This window comes from Bufo bufo, chromosome 11 (genome assembly GCF_905171765.1).
Source record: "Bufo bufo chromosome 11, aBufBuf1.1, whole genome shotgun sequence".
Classification (NCBI taxonomy): domain Eukaryota; kingdom Metazoa; phylum Chordata; class Amphibia; order Anura; family Bufonidae; genus Bufo; species Bufo bufo.
The window spans coordinates 42,711,821-42,733,809 of record NC_053399.1 but is presented as its reverse complement, the minus strand read 5'-3'; the positions used below and the strand labels follow the sequence as shown (position 1 = coordinate 42,733,809).

General features: G+C 43.8%; 1 protein-coding gene across 1 annotated transcript in view; it reads right to left on the bottom strand.

The window, feature by feature from the left end:
• Positions 1-1,186: 1,186 nt before the first annotated feature.
• The window catches only part of ITPKA (inositol-trisphosphate 3-kinase A), a 94,555-nt gene continuing 73,752 nt past the window's right edge, over positions 1,187-21,989 (bottom strand). Inside the window, exons 3-8 of the mRNA XM_040412508.1 lie at positions 15,542-15,755; positions 8,007-8,211; positions 6,181-6,282; positions 5,717-5,788; positions 2,278-3,404; positions 1,187-1,198 (exon numbers count right to left, since the gene is read on the bottom strand). Of these exons, the coding sequence (XP_040268442.1) occupies positions 3,204-3,404; positions 5,717-5,788; positions 6,181-6,282; positions 8,007-8,211; positions 15,542-15,755 (794 nt within the window). The 3' untranslated portion in view covers positions 1,187-1,198; positions 2,278-3,203. The remainder of the gene's footprint in view (positions 1,199-2,277; positions 3,405-5,716; positions 5,789-6,180; positions 6,283-8,006; positions 8,212-15,541; positions 15,756-21,989) is intronic.

The window sequence follows — 21,989 nt, the reverse complement described above, 5'->3', positions numbered from 1 at the left end:
AAATTCAGTGATTTCATCTAATGATGATCAATCTAGGGACTCAGATCTCAGATGTGTTCTCTGACTCCATACCACATTCAATGGCCCACACTTACTAATGTCATTGCACCTGACTGGACTAAAATTGGAATATATGGGGCAAAAAATGTGGCAACAAGTTTTCGAACCATATACGAAGCAACGGCAGCAAAAAGAATAATCACTTAACGAGGAGGCATGGCTTATCGGGAAGAAGGGCCTGAAAGGAGCATGGTTTAAGAGCTGACAATTTGCACCAAAGTTTCCATTCTGTCCAAATTCCTGACAGTCGGCTGCTCGCTCAGTGGAGGAGACTGTTGCATTTACATGCAGCGATCTCCTTCACGGTATGAGAATAAGGGATCGCTATTGCGTTCGCAGGAATGTTTGTTCCCGATAATCTGCCGGATTATTGCAAGGTGTAAATCCACCTTTACCCACACAAACCAGGAGTCGGCGTTCCCCACTTATCTCTATCTTGGTAACTAACAGATACCCAGCGAAATGCAGGTTCCCCTTCTTCTTCCTGATTTTGTGAAAAAAAGTGAAAAGGGGACACAAAGAGTTAATATGTTCAGGCACACAAGCTTTTGGGATTAGGGACTAGCGCTCAGTGTGTGCCATTTCCCATGGAAACAATATATACTCATTCGCATTTTCTGCAAATTAGCATGAAATAAAAGGCTGCCTTCTGGTACAATGCGCAATCAGAGATGAACGCAGCGTGACAATTCAGCCCAGAAATCTCATCTGCTTTGCATGCCCTCTTAAGATATGACCGCGCACAATAGTCAGCCACATGTATGCAAATGACCCCATTTCTGTAATGAAGTGTCGACTACGCTGTAGCTTGTAAATATAAAAATCCAGGGTTAGAAACAGATTTAAAAAAAGGATATGAAAAGATCGTTGAGTTAAAGACTGAGGGTCTTAACCCCTGTGCGCTGCCGGTGGGATGCTGCGCCTAAGTTATGCAGAGGCGCAGACCTCTACATAACTATGGCGCCTGCTGTCGCCGGCCATGCAACATGCTTTAATCTATGCCAGCTCCCTTTTTTTCAGGCTTTTAATATTGATGACCTATCCTCAGGATAGGTCATCAATATCAGATCGGCGGGGGTCCGTCCCCCGTTGATCAGCTGTATGAGGAGAAGGAACGCACAGTGAGCGCGGCCTTCTCCTCAGGGATGCTGGGTGCTGGACCCCCACAGATCTGACATTGATGACCCATTCTGAGGATAGGTCATCAATATCAAAAGCCTGGAAAATCCCTTTAAAGGCCATTTTCCATGTCAACTAGAGTGGAAAATGATAAATGAGACTGTCCGGCCGGCCGGCCGGCCCACACCATGCCCCTTTTCCCACCACTTCGCAAAAGTGGTGTGAGCGGGGTCAAGTCACAGATTGTGTCGCAAAGCACTTTTATACGCCAAAAAGTGGAGTATAACACATAATAAATGATCGCCCCAGAGCTTGTCTTTAACACATAATCTATATGGGTTATAAATGCAACGAACGGGAACAGGTTTCTAATGTAAAGTATATTAAGCGTAGTAATTCTTGAAGGCAGCTATTAAGATCCAGATGTCTGTAACACTACTAAACTGAACGTAGATCACTGCAGGGCGATCATGAAGATCTAAGTTCAGTCCAGTACAACCCCAAGCATGGGGTTAAATTTTCGCTAATATTAAGACATTTTAGAGCTGTCTGAAACCACCCTTTGTATATCAGGCACAAATTTGATCGGATTCGATCATAAATCTTTTACTTCAACCTTTTTGGCAAGGTTTTTCCTAATTATAAATCCGATCCTGTTTTTGGCTCTAAATATACAGTACCCGTACATTCTTCTCTGCTTATCCATGCCAAGTTACATTGTGAATTTTGCTGTAGATTTAACATGAAGAATTGCAAAGGGTGAAATCCGTGGTGGAAATTCGCAGCATAAATAGACATGCTGTGGATTTTAAAATCCAAAATCCAAAAATCCATTGATTTTTTTTTTTTTTTACGGCATGTTGATGACATTTTATTAAAACCTCATACACTTGGCTGGTACCGTAATATGATGTGGATTTTTCACATGCAATTCCACTGTGGATAACCTGCAGCATACCCACCACATGTGAACATAACTTTTAAGGGGTTTTCCGACACTTTTATACTGATGACCAGACCCCTGGATAGGTCACCAGTATCTGATCAGTGGGCGTCCCATACCCGGGACCTCCGCCGATCAGCTGTTTGAGAAGGCACTGTAGTTTAGTCTACGCCAGTGACGTCACGTTCATCGGTCACGTGACCTATGTGGCCCATTGAACTGAGCTGCGATAACAAGCACAGCTGTTATCAAATGGACGGCGCTGTGCTCGGTGCACTAAGAGATGGGCGTGGTGCTACCGCGAGCGCCGGTGCCTTCTCAAACAACTGATAGGTCATCAGTAGCAAAGTCTCGGAAAACTCTTTTAAAGTGAATCTTAAAGCTGACCACTGATCTTAAATAGTTGCCAGATAAAAGTCTGACCAAAAAATCCAGCACAAGTGACTCTGTACTGCTGGGGAGGTCTACGGATGTCCATGCACGTTAGATTAGCAAATCCGAATGAAACTTGCCACCAGAAACCATTCTGAATGGGCACGAGACGCATCTCTCAGGTACGTCAACCTTCAAATTTCAAAATCATTATGAAATATTATATTCTGAGCTTCCAATAACTTGTGATATGTTATAAATATGCCTACTGAGAGCCATATGGTGATCCCTACAAAATCATTAGTGTAATTGACAGGCCCACAGGGTCCATGACATACATGGGTCCATACACAGGCTCCAGTACAAGGTCAGGATGCCATATCTTGTGGCATATTTTGGAAAGTCTCGGATGAGATCGCTGCCGATTCAGTGTTGTGGAGTACAGGAAGGCTTCATCAAAGAAAGTAAGGTTTGAAGATCATCACAGATTACTGTAGAGAATACCCACAAGTCAAGGGTTAAAAAATAGGCATAAATACATCCGCACCAAACCGTATGGAGAGGCTGCATATTACAAGCATTGCGATTCCTTAGTTAAAAAGCGTCTTCAGTTCCAACACCAGGAGATAAAAATCCACCTCGAATAGTAAACAGCAATAAATGGACAGTCCTAATGTAGTGGTCGGGGGGACTCGCTGAGGAATCCTTATCAAGAGGCAATGCTGGATAAGATTTCAATTAGATTGTCAAATCCATAAAGATAACCGTCTTCCCGGTTCCCCTCTTCCCAGGGTATATGGTGGTCGAGAATCTGTCCCTCTGGTAGTGGCGTCGTTTTTCCAAAATCTATAAGCCATATGTTACACTTGCTTTTCTTGTCATGTACAAACAGCAAGGAGCTTCCAATTACCTGGCAGAAAGCAAAGATTTATTTTTGCCATTACAAGCAGAACATTAGTGAACACATGAGAACTATACATCCCCGGTGGTGAGGAGTGCTTCAAGAGCAGTAAATGTGGCTTTTATTTTTCCAAAATAGAGAAAAATGACATCAAGGCAAAGTCAGGGATATTTTTTTTTCTCCACAAAATTGTCTTTGTGCATGGAACAACTCAATAGATCTCACTGGGGGCTATAAAGCATTATAGAACTGCAGTAGTAACCACACAGGGCAGAATTGGCAGAATTTATAGATTTTTTTTTAAATAAAATAAAACTATGTTCTGCTTTTCTCAAATGAGACTTTTTAGAAAAGGGACAGAGTGGGTTAATAAAATAAAAGAAGCAATACTCACCTCACCGATCCCCTGTTGCTTCAATGCATGCCAGGTCCACACTGGTTTCCACTTCCTTGTCTGATGTGGACACACAGGAAACGGCTAGGCAAGGAATTGGAGACCAGTAGGAACCCGTAGGCATTGGAACAGCAGTGGCGGGTAAGTAAGGTGGGTAATGCTCCTTTTATTTTATTTTTTTAAACGCATTCTGACCCCTTTCTCAAAAAATAAATAAAAAGTTATCCATTCAGCAGACAACTCCTGTAAAGACCACAGTGTTTTGGATCAAAATGATCACTTTTTAGCAATTTTGCACAGGTGATGGTTTAATATTTATCTCCTGGGCACATGCGCAGTGTGCTCTCTTTTACTTTGGGGCCCTGTTCTCTAGATAGGAGGAGGTCCCAGAGGTGGGACCCGCACCTATGTGACATTGATGTCATATCCTAGCGATGGGCCAACCCCTTTAACCATCAGCACTGAACAGGATGAATAGGAGACCCTGTGCCCTTCTAGTTGAGCAAAGCCTATGTTGGCCGAACAAGCTAATCCTTATGACTTCAACATAAACACATATGTGCCACGCACGTGTATTTATTTCAATGGGAAGAGGGACATAAGCCCCCTCTGGCAGCAGCTTACCTATGCAGGACAAAGGATCATACATGCTGAAAAAAAACATATTTAAAATAAAATCCTGAACAACCCCTTTAAGGACCCACCTTGACCAACTTTTACGGGGAAGCCATAATGTCCACTCGTGTTTAGTCCCTCTCAGGGGCGCACTGGGAAATTAAAGTGGTCCCATGTTGTAGGTGGGTCCAAATTGACTGAAGGCAGGCAACACAAGTAGTCAGGGATAACAGAAGTAGGCAAGGCCAGCCATACTGTAGTGCAGCACAAAATACCACCCCTGAAGAACCAAATACCACAGTGCAGCATCAAATACTGCCATCCCTGCTCCCGTACTCAATTGTATCACCTTCCTGAGCATGGCGATACAGTCGATTTCAGAAGGATTCCTGCGTCTGCAGGTCAGGTGTATAAGTATCAGATTCTCCAAGAATTATTTAATGCTGAGACCATCAGATCGTTATGTACGGCAGCCATGAGGCGGTTTGGGTGGCCTCTTGTGCATTGGCCCACGGGAAAATTTTCCTGTAGGGTCTACGACCATTCTGACCCTAAAATACCTAGTCTACCCCTAAGATTTCCATATCCACAGACATGCATCACCCCTAAAAAACGAACTGTATGACAGTGGAGAGGTATTCTGGCATTTTCTGTGGGTTTTAATTACATTTGCACCATTTTCATTGGCTGTTGGTGCTTCCTTGGCTCCACCCTCTACCAGTCCTATCCAGACTAGATACAGGGGTTTATAATAATCTTAAAGGGGTTGTCCGACGAAAAATATTCTAGTTTTCAAACCAGCACTTGGATCTGAATTCTTTTGTAATTCTATGTAATAAAAAATTTTGCATAGCCACTGAGTTATTCAATAAAATGTCTGTATAGCGCCACCTGCTGTTTTTTTCTTTCTTATTTCTATGTCCAGCTCACTGAGAAGGCCGCACATGCTCAGTTTCTTCCTTCAACTGCCTCCTGAGCTGTGATAGGGAGAGCTGAGACACGCCCCCTGAGCTGTGATAGGGAGAGCATGGACACGCCCCCTGAGCTGTGATAGGGAGAGCATGGACACGCCCCCTTAGCTGCAGCAGAAAAGACACTCCCCTTGAGCTGTCAGCTTGATATAAATCTAGCAGAGCAATGAATGGAGCGATCTCTGGATCCATGTGAGGTACAGGGCTGATTCTAGCTTTGTTAGAAATAGACTGTCATTTACTATATGATGTTTCATTTTCACTTTTTACATTAGTCATGGGATAACGTCTTTAGTAGCCTGAGTGCAAATCTTTAGAAGAGCTGTAAATGATCATCTCACCTCATGATGTCTGAAGAACTCTGAGGACTCCACAACAGCTCTAATTTCCTGCAGTCTAGTCAGATACTTCTTCTGCAGAAGACAATGAAACATACTTGTAAAATCAGTACAACGTCTATCACACGTCAAGAGACCACGTCTATGTAAAGAACCCTAAACATTACTTGATTAATATCAAGGTGCTATTCCAGCTGAAATCAAGTATCACCTAGGACAGAGGATAACGGTCAGGCCTGTAGACCTTCAACTAATTACTACTATGGGACAGCAGCACTCATTCAGCTGTTCCATACCTCCCATCGGTTGTATGGAGCAGAAACATTCATGCTTGACCACAGCATGTCCTGGTGAGGAGGTTGAGGGACTGGAGTACCCGTTGCTGGTGATCGGTTTGGGGCCCCAGAGGTTTGTGTTACACTGTGGATAGGTGCTCAGTTCAGCAATTATTTTACCAGTCTACATACCAAGATTATCATGTTTCCATCAATAAATCCAAGGAAGGCTTTGTGGACTTGGTCCCGAGTCTTTGTCGTCTTGAAGCTCATGTTGCATGTCCCATCACCTTTCTGGAGAATTCAGAAAATGGATTTAGTCTTCTTTTGTCAGAATAACAAACTATACAATGAGAACTGAGGTAATAGACGCCAACTAGTGAATTAAGAACACTGAACTCATCTTATTAGTTCCTATTACTGCAATGTATAACACCAGTGATGCACAAATATCATCCCTCATGTGCTTTATGTGAGGCCCCCAGAGGAATGCAAATTCATAGGGTGCAGCTGACCATGATCGTGATCAGGTATGAGCGCTGCCCAGCCATGAGGAAAACAAGAAGTACTCTGCTTTCTGCTGTGGGGGCTGTGGTATATCTCCAGCCTGCAGAGGTTGTGTCATGTATGGTAACGTACTGGGTCTATGTGCATGTATGTATATAAAATTGAAGAATAGGTTCCCTCCATATGCATTTCATCAATAAATAACAGATGTTGATGGATGCGCTTTAGCTTAATTAAAATTTATTTTTTTGCATCGAGGATTCGTTCGTGTCATGTGACCACGGAGCGCGAGTGAAGCGCTTGCTATTACTCACCGCTCCGTGGTCACCCACAGGCCTGCACCGCGCTGCACTGGATCCTGACACATCGTCAGGAAATAGTACACGTAAACACGCACTATGCCCTGACGCTGTGTGACGTCAGGACGAAGAAGAAGATAGAAGATCTCTGGAGTGTCCCTACAGGAGAGGTAAGTATTTTATTTCACTGGAGCTGGGGACTTATGGCTAGGAGGGGGAGATGGTGGCACTGGGGGGGGAGCCTGATGGCATGGGGGAAATGCTGATGGCACTGAGGGGGGGGGGGGGGTCTGATGGCACGGTGGGGGGGGGGACTGATGGCATTGGGGGGGGGGGCTGATGGTACTGAAGGGGGGGGGGGGGGGTGGCAGGGGGGTCTGATGATGGCATTGGGGGGGGGGGGGGGTCTGATGAGTTTTCATAAAGGAAAATGTTCTTTTAATAATTTTTTTCTCATTAGAGTACTTGATTAATCGTTGGATTAAATCGATAGAAATCTTGATTACTAAAATAATCGATAGCTGCAGCCCTAATCTAGAGAATGTACTCTTATGACTATGTTGTGCCATTCCTTTATTATTCCTGCTAGAATTTATGAATGAACTACAAGCACAGTGGTAGGCAACCTCCGGCAATCCGGCTGTCATGAAACTACAACTCCTAGCATGCATACTTACTCCACTTCTTGAAAACTCCTATAGAAATAAATGAAGCATACTAGGGATCGTAGTTTCACAACAGCTTGAGTGCTGAAGGCTGCTGATCCCTGTACTAGCAGTTTGCAGTGAAGGTCCAACTGGGTGTTACCATTTGGAGGTGTGTCCCTGGCAGCACTGATCGCATAGTGTCAGACTGTGCAGGGACATCCCCCCAACTGGTAACACCCATCTGAAGAGTGAAATGGCACAACATACAGTACAGTTGTAAGAATAGATGCTCCAAAATTGCAAGTAGTTGGGGGGGTCGAGGAATACGTTTGAGGCCACCATATCATCAGGTTGGCCACCAGTGTTTAGCAGACCGAGTGGAGAAGTTGTCTCAAAAGAGGCAAGGTGGAAAACCCAAGGACGGTTGCCTAAATTGGGAAACCACTTGGGTAAGCTTGTATATTTACCTTTCAAGCACAATACAATTAGCAAGACAGGTTGTCATGAACATATAGTCAATAACCATGAGAAATTCAGACTTACAGCTTAAGAGTTGCACACTGACCTTAATACCCTCAATCCTAAACCCCAAGGTGGATGTTGAGCTAATAGTCTCTCTCCACTGCATGTATCGGGGTTTGGTGACTCCTTGCTGAGCGCTCTCCTCCTCTGTAGGCGCATGAGGATCCACCTCAATCATCTTCTTATACATGTCCTTCCTTAGTTTGGGCTTACCACGAGCCTTCGTCAACTCCTCTTCCAAATACGTTCTGAAAGATGAAGAGAACATAGAAACAACCATGTGCAATGAACAGACCAAACACATGGAATACATACATCACTTTTGTCCCTTATGTAGGGGCCTCCACAGATTCTGTACTATGGATCCTTTGACTCCAGCACTTTTTGTATCTTTCTTTCTTTTGTGTGAGGTATAAATACAAAGATGCTGTCTTAGGCTAGCGTCACATCTCCGGCATTGCGATCCAGCAGCCTGTTCAGGCACAGAATGCCAGGAATAAGCCGGACACAAACCGCAGCATTCTTGGCATATTTGCGGCCGGACCCCATTATAGATGATGGGACTGGCGGGCAATGCTGGATCCGGAGAATTCTGACAGGCTCTTCTCTGCCAGAACAGCCTGCAGGAATTGCTGCCGGAGATGTGAAACTAGCCTTACCCGTGTCCTGTGATTTCAGTGCGTTACATGTCCCATTGACTTTTTGGACAAGATTTTCCACATTTCAGTCATGATGGTATCTATCGTTTTTCAGTGTTGTGAAACTGTGTGTGTAAACTATTCTTTATGATATATCAAATTTCTGGACTTTCTGTTAACCATTAAAGGCAGCCTCGCCCTAGATTGAAATGGCTGATAACAGCTTTCCTAGATATAATGGCTCATTCACACGACCGTATTTTTGGTCCGCATTCATCCATTCATTTCAATGGGTCCGCAAAAAATGCGAACAGCACACCGTATGTCCGTTTCGTAGCCCTGCAAAAAAGATAGAACATGTCTTATTCTTCTCCGTTTTGCGTACAAGAATGGGCATTGTTACAATGGATCCGGGGAAAAAAATACATACGGTCATGTGAATGCACCCTTAGGGCTCTTGCAGACAACCGTTGTTGTTTTGCGGTCATGGCCATGTGCGTTCCGCAAATTGCGGATCCGCAAAACATGGATACCGGCGTTCTGTATTTTGTGGAACAGAATCGCTGGCCCATAATAGACCAGTCTAGTTCTTGTCCGAAATGCAGACAATAATAAGACGTTTTATTTTCATGCGGACATACGGACACACGTGGAGTCATTTCTATATTTTTGCGGCTGTCAGATTGTTTGTTCACGCCTTCTTCTCTGTGTTCTGAGCTTTAAATAGAAGCCGTCAATTTGTGTGTTTCGTTGGAAATCGAGGTTTTTGGGGAAATTCTTAATGAATTTGATTAATTTAGAATTGATTTATTCATCCCCAGTTATTATGGAATGTAGATTGTGAGTTTCAATAGGGAAAGAGACCGAGGTGATAATCTCTGTACGGCACAGCGGATTTTGCTGGCACAAATAATGAAATAAATTAAAAAGTTTAATAATAACTTTTATATAAACCGACAGCAATCTAAGTCACAAGCAATCAACCTGTTGCCCTGGGGGTCAAGCAATGTAACAATAAATTTCGTTTTAATTACTTAACAGCTTTCGGAAATTGAATACGCTGAAAAGGTAACAAACAAATAAGAACATTACCTGGAGGCGATGTGAATAATGATTAGAAAATGAGGTGAGAGAAAAAAAACATGGACCTGCTCTTACATATGCCATCGGATCTGGACTCCCTCTCTCGCCCACAGCTCAGGTTTTAACTGTATATTAGGCTACATTCACACAAACGTATTTTGTTTCCGTGTTCGTTCCGTTTTTATTGCGGATAGGATGCGGACCCATTCATTTCAATGGGTCCGCTAAAAATGCAGACCGCACACCGTGTGCTCTCCGCATCCGTATGTCCATTCCGTAGCCCCGCAAAAAATATAGAACATGTCCTATTCTTGTCCGTTTTGCTGACAAGGATAGGCATTGTTACAATGGATCTGCAAAAAAAAGTATGCCATACGGAACGTCATCAATTTTTTTTTTGCGGATCTCTAAACACATACGGTCGTGTGAATGTAGCCTAAGGGCTCATGCACACCAACATATTTTCTTTCTGTGTCCGTTCTGTTTTTTATGCGGACCGTATGCGGAACAATTCATTTCATTTGGTCTGCAAAAAAAAAGTTACTCCGTGTGCATTCCGTTCCCATATGTCCGTATTTCCGTTCCGCAAAAAAATAGAACATGTTCTATTATTGTCCGCATTACGGACAAGGATTGTACTGTTCTATTAGATGCCAGCTGTTCTGTTCCACAAAATACGGAATGCACATGGACGTCATCCGTATTTTTTGAGGATCCGTACATATGGTCGTGTGCATGAGCCCTAATGCTGTTGTTTTACTAGTTAACATTTTTATAGCCAAGTTTGGGCAGTGGAACAGGATCTGATCATGTTTTAAGGGTAACTCTTCCACTTTTTGCCTGCACTAAGTTCTATACATGAGGTCTTTAGCTGCACTATGAAAAATCTCATATCCCACCCCTGACACTCTGGGAAGCATACTGCATAATTCATTTCTAATATACTGTAAATTAATATTAAGTCTTTTCTGGCAGAAGTTAATTTTAATAGGTCTTAATGAAATATTACATTTAAAGGGGTTGTCCGGGTTCAGAGCTGAACCCGGACATATCCCCATTTTCACCCAGGCAGCCCCCTGATGCTCTCCTTTGCCCTGCGCTGAATCGCGAAGGGCAAAGGCATTATGTGGAGATCCGGTGACATACCAGGCTCTCCATGGGTTATCTAGACGGAGGATTCCACCCAATAGTGAGCCCGGTGACGTGACTGGCACTAACGGGCAGGCTTTAGCGCTGCCCTAGCCTGTAAAATGGCTAGGGCAGCGCTAAAGCCCGCCTATCAGAGCCGGTGATGTCACCGGCAACACTGCTAGGCGGAAGCCTCCGCCTAGCAATGTAATAATATCAACAAAAAAGCATGAAACATGAAATGCTCCAATGCTCATATCAGAGGGTCCAAAGGGGTGAAAAAGGGGTCGTCTCACTTCAGTAAATGCCATTTATTATGTAGAGAAAGTTAATACGAGCCACTTACTAATGTATTGTGATTGGCCATATTGTCTCCTTTGCTGGCTTGATAAATTTTTCCATCACAATATACACTGCTTGTTACCATGCTTACGACCACCTTGCAATCCAGCAGAAGTGGCCGCGCTTGCACACTATATTAAGCGCCGGCCTATGCGCAGTCCTGCGGTCCTGGACACCAGGAACCAGTGCTTTTTCATATAGGCCACCGCTAATAAAATCTATGTTAACAATAGGTATAATGATTCACCGCAGCTATTAAAGTTATTGGAGGAGTAACCCTGAAAAGTCATTTATTATATCTTCTTGTTTCATCATCATAAAATACATCTCCCAGTAAACCAACAGTTAATCACCAGGCTCCTTTTTTCTCATTGGCTTGGCTGACTAATCAGTGATCAAATACTGTAAGGCAATTATCTGCCATGAAGCACTGCTGGAAGAGTGTGACCAGACGGGAGGTCCAGTGTGAACAGGCTTCTCACCTGCTATACAGAAGTGGTCAGTGACTATTACCTGTGATTCTTTTAATAAATGGCACCCATGTCCTTCCTATGTACAGAGTGCACAATAGTTATCTGAATGAACCTCTACATAATGTCTCATTTGATATTGCTCATACTGATCCCCTGTGCGCTGGAGTGAGATGCGACTAATGCCTCTTAATAAATTGGGTGCATTTCTGGCACTCTAGGAAACCAATGCAAAGTGCTAAGAGCCAGGATCAGAGCATCCTCTGATCCCAGCTGTGAAGCAGGTAGCTGATCTAAGAACCAGAGTTTACTAGCAGCTTGCTCACAGAGCAGACATGATCCGGACGCTCTTAAATTAAGGCTACTTTTACACTTGCGGCAGTAGGATCCGTGCTAACGCTAGCTCACTGTGCGACCGGAAGTCCACTCCGGTCCCATTCACTATAATGGGGGCGGTCAGAGGTCCAGCCGTAGCACGGCAAACACGATGCAGTTTTTGTCCGGCCGCCTCTCAGCTTGTTTGCCGTGCTGCGGCCAGACCTCTGGCCCGTCCCCATTATACTGTCAGCACGGATCGGGCAGGCCGTTCCCCCGCCGGACCAGCCTGCCGGACCCTGCTGCTGCAAGTGTGAAAGTAGCCTTACCCACTTCTAGTGTAGCAGTGCCAAAGGGCCACACCCTGCCCACTCAAAAGACAGTGGGCAGTTGTGAAGGAGTTAATCATAAGGATTACAAGCAGCTGGGTTATGTCAGGTTTTTTATACCATCAGAAGCTACTCCCATGTATTGGTTATCATGTCTATTTGGTTTGAAGGGGTTTTCAAGACCTGCGGCATATGGCTAGGATATGCCACAAATGTCAAATGCTAAAAGGTGTGGGTCCCAACTCTGGGATGCGCTCCTATTTCCACAAGGGGCCACTGAAGAGAAGGATATCAAAACATGCATGCACAGTGCCCTCGCCATTCACTGCAGTGTTAGTTCCGAAAATAGCCAAATCCTGGCTTGTCCATTTCCGGCAGTCCCATAGTGGTGAATGGAGGGTGACTGCGCTTGCACAACTGCTCTCCCTTCACTTCGGAGGCCCGTTCAAAATGTTGGACATGCACCTATCTGACATTTGTGGAATAACCTAGCCGTATGACACAAATCTTGAGAAAAGAAAACCCTTTTAAGGATACATGTATGCGGATGTATTATGCTCCGTTTTGTATGGGACATTTACTAGTGTATGCCTCAGATTTCATATGGAGGCATATAGAGTTTATGTTTTGTAAAGTTCCACATGGATTCAGTGTGCTCCATTGGACATAACATTACCGAAGTATTCTCCCCTAGAAGCAGTGCCTCATATAGCGGCACACTGAGTGCCCATAGCTCCATATTACGAGCCATCTTGGACTATGTTTGTGCCATTGTACACCTTCATGCACACAGCTCCATCATCAGGACTTAAAGGAGTTTTCCAACGCTAATAGAGTGGCCAAGATGCTCACCTGATCCAGGGTAGGGGTGATGCTCACCTGATCCCCGCCGCTGGATTCGGTCTGGTGGGCTTTTAGGCCGGCAGTTCCACTCCCAGGGGGGCTGAGGACTACATTTATCTACAAGCTGCAGTGGTGACCGGCTCCACCTGTGTCACATGTGACATCACAAGTGATGCAAGGGGAGCAGGTCACCGTTGTAGCCTGTGATTGGCTGCAGCAGTCACGTATGCCCCTGTCGACGGATGTTGTCCTCGGCACAAGTAGGAGCGGAACTGCAAGTCCAGGAACCCAACAGACCGGAACCATTGGTTGGGATCAGGTGAGCATCACCCCCACCCTGGTCTGGGCCACTCTTTTAGTGTTGGATAACCCCTTTAATCAATATTCTGCTATGCTACTAGCCCAAAAAAAAACTAATCTGAAGACGGGTGTTCTTTTCCTATTTCATGTTTGTGTGCTTTAACCCATTCATGCCTAAAATTATGGGATCAAAACGTTGCAATGTGTTTATTTTACGGTTTATGCATCCGTCATCCACACCACACTTTGGTTTTATAACAGCAACTGGAAGAATAATCATTCAAGCTGCCTACGACAAGGCGTATTCTCATAGGGATTGTATTGTGTTACCTGTTGCCATGAAAATATAAATTTGCTGAAGACACCTGAAAACAAACAGTCCCAAAGAGAGTTGTCTGGATTAGCCAACCCATTTATAACCTATTAGAAAATAATAGATGGAGAATGGAGAACAGTATCTAAAAAGCATCTACCTCTGGAGGATCACGGGCTTTCAGATTGCTTTTGAAGGTTTTGATGTTGGAATAGAGTCTGATCAGTTGGGGTAACGAGTATGGGGGATGCACAGGATAAATGAGACAAGAGGAGAGCAGAGAAGAAAGTCTTACGAGGACCAGAGATTACACGTTGGGAGCTACCAGTAGATGAGGTCAGAGATGTACGGAGGAGGACGGGTTGTTGTTAATATTCTGTACTGCTCGGCAGTGAGGAGCCAGTGGAGGGATTGGCAGAGGAAGAGGTGGGACAAGAAGGAAAAGTAGATTAACCGAGCAGCCAAGTAGAGGGTGGACTGAAGAGGCACAAGAGCGTTAAATGGGGTGCTCTGGAGGAATATGCTGGCAATGTCTGTGTGGGAGATGATAAGAGCATGCACTAGGATTTTTGTTGACTTGAAATCAAGGTAACAACAGATATGAGAAATGTTTTTGAGTTGGAGGTGACAGAAAGTTTTAAGAAATCAGTTGTGGGGTTTGAAAGACAGGGCAGAATCAATGGTTACCCCGAGGCATTTGACTTTTGAGACTGGCGGAAGTGTGGGACGAAGGATTTCAGAGAGATGGAAAAAAAGATGATAAATTCAGTTTTCTACCTGTTGCGTTTTATACAGTGGGAGGAGAAGAACATCATACAGGATATAACTGATATATGAATACAATACATGGATTGCCCATGGTCAGTGGAACTGTGCGATGTTTCATCCCCCCTGTGTTTATCTATGAGATAACTGAATAATAGCCATCGCTGGAGGACTCTGCTAATAGAAAGACGTCCTCTCAAGAAACAAGTCTGTTACAACTCCTACACAACATATACAAATTGTTCTCCTGTTTATTAATGGTGTGTAGAACCAAAACTCCACAAGAATTATAATGCACATCAATAGGAAGAGTATAAGTGATAGTTTAAAGGGAGCATTTCCATCAGAACAGTCATAGAAAAGAAATTATTTTACAATTTTTGTCTTTTTTTTTTTTTTTTTCATTTCTGCAGTACTAGACCACTGAAAAATACAAAATACTGTGCTTCTGTAGCAGGCAATACAAAAGACCCTCCTATATAGAAAGGGAATCTATTCTCATTTTATTGCTGCTGTGAAGGGAAGATGGTATCTGAAAGGTAATTCTCATTATAACAGTAGGTGTAGTTTTGAGATGACAGTATGGCAGCTCTATTGTTCTCTTGGTAAAGAAGCCCACAGAAGAGCACTGCACTGATTAGTGCAATGTGTGATGCTCTAATTGTGTCACTACAGGCGAGCTCTGTCTGGTCACAGTCATGGTCTGACTGAGAGAGTTGTACAAGACTGTTTGCCACGCTATAAGTTCAAACAAAGAGAAGGTTACAGATTCGGGACAGGAAGTAGAATACATGGAGTGACTTCAAAAATTATATCCAGAAAACCTCTAAAGCAGCAAAACTGTTCCATTACTTATCCTTTTACCCTCAGTGCAGTTACTATGGTAATACCGTCCATAACAGATATTATACAGCCTTCAAGCTCATATTCAATAACTGTTGCTAGTCCTTAAAAGTTCATTGTGTGGCCAGGAAAAGAATACAGAAAAGAAGAGGTTGCTATTTACAAGTTAATAAAATGAGATCATTAAATCTACATTTTGTGACACCCACCTGACCCCCATCTTACAGTCCATAACACAAGGCTCATCAAAGTTGTTTAGAAGGTCGTCCAGCTGGATATAACTTTCCCCGTCTCTTTCTGTCACCCCGTGGAAAGTGGGAACACAGGCAGCAAGAGGGTCCTTCATCAGCAGCTCAAAGCAATTCTTCTCATTCTCAGAGTAACGTTTTAAAATCGTCCCCCCGGCAGCGGCTTTGAAGCTTCCTACAAAATACAAATTGCAGATAAATATGATGTGCTGTGTATCTACATACAATAAAACAACAAAACAAAAAAAACATTAAAAACACACAAATTTATCAGCACAGAAGACATTTATGGCTGAACAAACAAAATTCTTTAAAGGGCATCTGTCAGCAGATTTGTACCTATGACACTGGCTGACCTGTTACATGTGCTCTTGGCAGCTGAAGACATCTGTGTCGGTCCCATGTTCATATGTGCCTGCACTGCTGAGAAAAATGATGTTTTACTATATGCAAATAAGCCTCTAGGAGCAATGGGGGCATTGCCGTTACACCTAGAGGTTCTGCTCTCTTTGCAACTGCCACACCCTCTGCACTTTGATCGACAGGGCCAGGAGTGATGATGTTTACACTGCCTGGTCCAGTCAAAGGTGAGAGGGAGTGGCAGTTGCAGAGAGAGCCGAGGCTCTAGGAGTAAAGGCAACGCCCCCGTTGCTCCTAGAGTCTCATTTGCACATATTAAAACATCATTTTTCTCAGCAGTGCGGGCACATGTCAACATGGGAACAACACAGAGGCCTTCAGCTGCTAAGCGCACATACCCTACCCACCATCTACTATTTTCCTTATAAAATGGGAAGGGGTAATAATGTAAGTATAAAACGGTATTTCTTAAGACCACTTGAAAAATGGCAAAAAATCTTATTTTACATTGTTGGATCTTAACAAGGTTCCAAGTAGAGCTTCAACATGCAACAAGAAGAAATGATAGTGAGACAAAACATTTTTTGAGCATTCAATTAATTGAAAATAAAGATTAAACTGAAACAGGCTGTTTTTCAGCTGATCCAAATTTTAGGACCACATGCCCTTAAAAGGCCAAATCTGTGCAAAGATGTGGATTCATTGTCATTTTCTGTCAGGTAGTCACACGTTGTGATGGCAAAGGCAAAAAATCTCTCCCTTTTTGAACGTGGTCGGGTTGTTGAACTGCATAAGCAGAGTCTCTCACAGCGCGCCATCGCTGCTGAGGTGGGACACAGTAAGACAGTCATTTGGAATTTCTTAAATGATCCTGAGGGTTATGGAACAAAAAAGTCAAGTGGAAGACCCAAAATTATTTAATCAGCACTGAGCCGGAGGATCCAATTGGCTGTCCATCAGGACACTGGACGATCCTCGACCCACATTAAGGCCCTTACTGGTGCTGACTGCAGCCCCATAACCATCAGACGGCATCTAAGACTGAAGGGCTGAAAAACAAAAAACGTATTCAAAGACCTTGTCTCCTTGAACGCCACAGAACTGCTCGTTTGGACTTTGCAAGAGCACCAAACATGGGACATTCAAAGGTGGAAGAAAGTTTTATTCTCTGATGAGAAAAAATGTAACCTTGATGGTCCTGATGGTTTCCAACGTTACTGCCATGACAAGCAGATCCCACCTGAGAGGTTTTCTACGCGCCACAGTGGAGGGTGCACCATAATGGTCTGGGGTGGTTTTTCCTTCAGTGGAACAATGGAGCTTCAGGAAGTGCATTGGCGTCAAACGGCCGCTGGCTATGTCCAGATGTTGCAGAGAGCATTCCTCATGACTGAGGGCCCTCGTCTGTGTGGTAACGACTGGGTTTTTCAACAGGACAACGCTACAGGACACAATGCCCGCAGGACAAGGGACTTCTTCCAGGAGACTAACATTACTCTTTTGGCCCATCCTGCGTGTTCCCCTGATCTAAATCCAATTGAGAACCTTGGGGATGGATGGCAAGGGAAGTTTACAAAAATGGACAACAGTTCCAGACAGTAGATGGCCTTCGTGCGGCCGTCTTCACCACTTGGAGAAATGTTCCCACTCACCTCATGGAAACACTTGCATCAAGCATGCCGGAACGAATTTTTGAAGTGATAAACAATAACGGCGGAGCTACTCATTACTGAGTTCATGTTTGGAAGTTGGATTTCTGTTTTGGGGGGGTTTAGTTAGTTGTTTTTTTTGAAGGTGTGGTTCTAAACTTTTGATCAGCTGAAAAACAGCCTGTTTCAGTTTAATCGTTATTTTCAATTAATTGAATGCTCAAAAAATGTTTGGTCTCACTCCCATTTCTTCTTGTTGCATGTTGAAGCTCTACTTGGAACCTTGTTAAGATCCAGCCATGCTAAATATGATTTTTTGCCATTTTTTAAGTGGTCTTAAACTTTTGATCAGGACTGTATGTAAGTGTAGACTCTTATTTCACAGACGCTCATCTATACATTAGGGGCTCATGGTCTATCGTTAGGTTACCAATACTTGATTGATGGGGGTCTGAATCTCAAAACCAATGACAATCTTGGGAATGCAGGACCTGCTTGAAAAGCGTCCAAGCCCTTGTTGGCATCAAAACATGTCAACCAAGACCCCCAGTAGCCTTATATTTCCCCCAGTAGTCTCTCTTCAGCCCCCAGTAGTCTCATATATGCCCCCAGTAGCCTGAAATATGCCCCCAGCAGCGTCCATCAGCCTCATATGAAATAAAATAAAAAAAAACAAACACTCACCTTTCCAGCTCCGGACACCGCCGCTCCTCACCTCCAGCGCTCGGTATTCCTCCTCTTCAGTCTGCTGTGCTGTGACCCGGCGCGCACAGTGTGAGGTCGCAGCGCTCCTTCACACTGTGCGCAGCTCTGCACAGCTGACAGCAGAGGACCAGGAAGCGGTGAGTACAGAGTATTCACCGCTTCCTGGTTCTCTGGTACTAATAAAGGTCTTCCAAAATGGAAGCGCATTATTAGTATTCGCCCCACTTTTGGGGGGGAAAAATGCATCTTATGGGGCAAAAAATACGGTATATACAGTACAGACCAAAAGTTTGGACACACCTTCTCATTCAAAGAGTTTTCTTTATTTTCATGACTATGAAGGCATCAAAACTATGAATCAACACATGTGGAATTATAAACAAAACAAACAAGTGTGAAACAACTGAAAATATGTCATATTCTAGGTTCTTCAAAGTAGCCACCTTTTGCTTTGATTACTGCTTTGCACACTCTTGGCATTCTCTTGATGAGCTTCAAGAGGTAGTCCCCTGAAATGGTCTTCCAACAGTCTTGAAGGAGTTCCCAGAGATGCTTAGCACTTGTTGGCCCTTTTTCCTTCACTCTTCAATCTCGATTGGGTTCAGGTCCGGTGACTGTGGAGGCCAGGTCATCTGGCGCAGCACCCCATCACTCTCCTTCATGGTCAAATAGCCCTTACTTTCAATGTTTTCCCAATTTTTCGGCTGACTGACTGACCTTCATTTGTTAAAGTAATGATGGCCACTCGTTTTTCTTTACTTAGCTGCTTTTTTCTTGCCATAATACAAATTCTAACAGTCTATTCAGTAGGACTATCAGCTGTGTATCCACCTGACTTCTCCTCAACGCAACTGATGGTCCCAACCCCATTTATAAGGCAAGAAATCCCACTTATTAAACCTGACAGGGCACACCTGTGAAGTGAAAACCCTTTTCAGGGGACTACCTCTTGAAGCTCATCAAGAGAATGCCAAGAGTGTGCAAAGCAGTAATCAAAGCAAAAGGTGGCTACTTTGAAGAACCTAGAATATGACATATTTTCAGTTGTTTCACACTTGTTTGTTATGTATATAATTCCACATGTGTTAATTCATAGTTTTGATTCAGTGTGAATCTACAATTTTCATAGTCATGAAAATAAAGAAAACTCTTTGAATGAGAAGGTGTGTCCAAACTTTTGGTCTGTACTGTATATATAGTCAAATATTACCTGCCAAATATAGGGCTGTAACCGCTATTGCATAATTGGCAATTACCTTAAAGGGTTCATCCAATTTTTTATTTTGGGAAACTTTCAGTAGACTATTAAGGGCTGATTTACACGACCACTCCCGTTCCTATGTCGGCCGCATCTCCCCAACTAACCGCAGGTCCCTGACCTGACTGCATCATAGTGATTTATAATACAGTCAGTTCCTATCGGATCATCATGTGAGTATAGTACGTTAGACCCGCAATCAGATAGGAACTGACTATATCATAAACGACTATGATGCAGTCAGTTCGGGTCAGGGGAACAGTGGTCACTCCGGGAGATGCCACTGACATACGGACCGCGTGTTCCAGACGGAGCAGGATTGTGTGAATCAGCCCTAAGGAATGAAGCTTAGGGATATTTTTTTTGCATATTTTTGTGGATTTTTTATCTTTAGAGTTAATTTAAAGTAACGTGCGAATCCTCATGTAGATTTCTGCCTCAATGCACTAAAAGGTAAAGTTCTTTATTACTGAAGTGTATAATTGGTTTACATGGGTGAAACGACCCAGCATTAAATACTATGTGGCAGGCTCCTCAGCTTACTACCAGGCACTCACTATCACACGCCTGCATGGAACAGTTAGCCTTGATATAAGATAAAGCAGGTCTGGTATGAGGCCTATCCTGGCCAGCAGCACTTGGCATGACTGTTTACAAGTCTTTAATGTCTGTTCCCTCAATTTATCCCTTCCAATATATTAGATTTTCCCCTATCAACATTATACAGTATATAGACTGCACAGTATTGCAGATCTGTCCTATTGATCAAATTGGATACTAATGCCTCATTGCATGCAACATAGCTGTAGGTATATGATAAATTGCGCTGAGAAGCGATGTTAATTATGCTGAGAAGCAGTTATTAGATAAAAGTATTGAGGATGTGCGATCCAGTTTCACTCTTACATTTTACATGCAGATTTGAACAAGTGTAAGCCTACGTATTATGTATTTGAATTACCGCAACTTTCGTACTGTCTCCTCCTCTGGTAAAAATACTCCTCAAAAATTGTCAGAGGAGTATTTTTACTCTTCTGCAAAAAATGTAGTGCGATCTCTGCACAGGAGCACCAGTGCCTTTTCAAACAGCTGATTAGCGGAGGTCCTGGGTGTCAAACCCCCACCGATCAGATACTGACAAAGTAAACAATGTGGTCTTCATTAGTTTAATGAGAGCTCTGTTGCCTATATGGTCACGTGGAAGCCACGTCACAACCACGACAAAACTGCGCCATGTGGTCATACCCTAAGGCCTCATGCACACGACTGCGGGTCAGCAATCCACGTCCGCCGGCCGTGTGCATCCCGCATCACGGATGCGGACCCATTCACTTGAATAGGTTTGCAATTCCAGAGATGCGGAACGGAGTCACGGAGCGGTGGTGTTTCTTTCCATTGTTCCGCACCGCAAATAAATATTTTTTTGTGGTGCAGACAGACCACGGACCTATTCAAGTTAAATGGGTCCGGCCCGCTGCACGGATGTTTCCTGTGCATTGGGGACCGCAATTGCGGTCCCCAATGCACGGAACGGCCGCACAACGGTCTAAAGGGGATTCCTACAATTGATATTTATCTCCTATCCACAGGTGGATTTTTTTTTTCTTTCACTTTGCAATAATATGGTCCCATTTTTGCTGTCTATATCATGGAGGGAACTAACCGGTCGCTGGGTTTCCGTGATTTACAAAATAGTTGACTTGCAGGGGCAACCAAAATCTATTTTCCACTCCTCAGTGCTGCAATGTCAATATTTTGTAGTTAAGGCTGGGGCTACAGTTGGACCTGTCCCTTGCGACTTGGTTGTGTTTTTAGACTGGGGCTACACAGCGCTGAGTCGAGTGGCATCGCATCCAGTGACTGTCAATGGTGTCACAACAAAACATGCTGCCGTGCGACAGCTGCAAAAATTTTGAGCTCACTGATTGTGTCACAGGTCACACAGAATTTTTACTCCACTGACTTTAATGTACAGTAAGCTGCACGCAACATGCAACTCGCCTGCAACTTTTCTGTGCCACGTCAGTGTGTAACTCCAACCTTACTGCAAAATCCCAGTCCTAATAGAGTCATGCAACAGGAAGCTGCAAGTCGTGCAACTTTTTGAGACTCGCTGCTGTGTGCAGCCCCAGCCTAAAGAAGAAAAAAAAATATGCCGGTGGTCCCATTCTTCCCGCCATGTGACAGGCTCAGGGACAATCATTAAAACCCCATTAAACATCATCTCACATCTCAACTCTGAGAGTGACACGAGGCAGAATATTGGGATTAGATGTTGTGACACAAATTTTCACGTTTTTCCGTGGAACAAGGCTTTGAAACAACCTGTTCCGTCCTTGAGCGGGGTCAAGGGTACTGTTACTTTTAATGTTGCACTTTTTAATCTTTCTGATTGGCTTCTGATGTTTTTATTCTTTATTGTAGATTAACTGCCTTG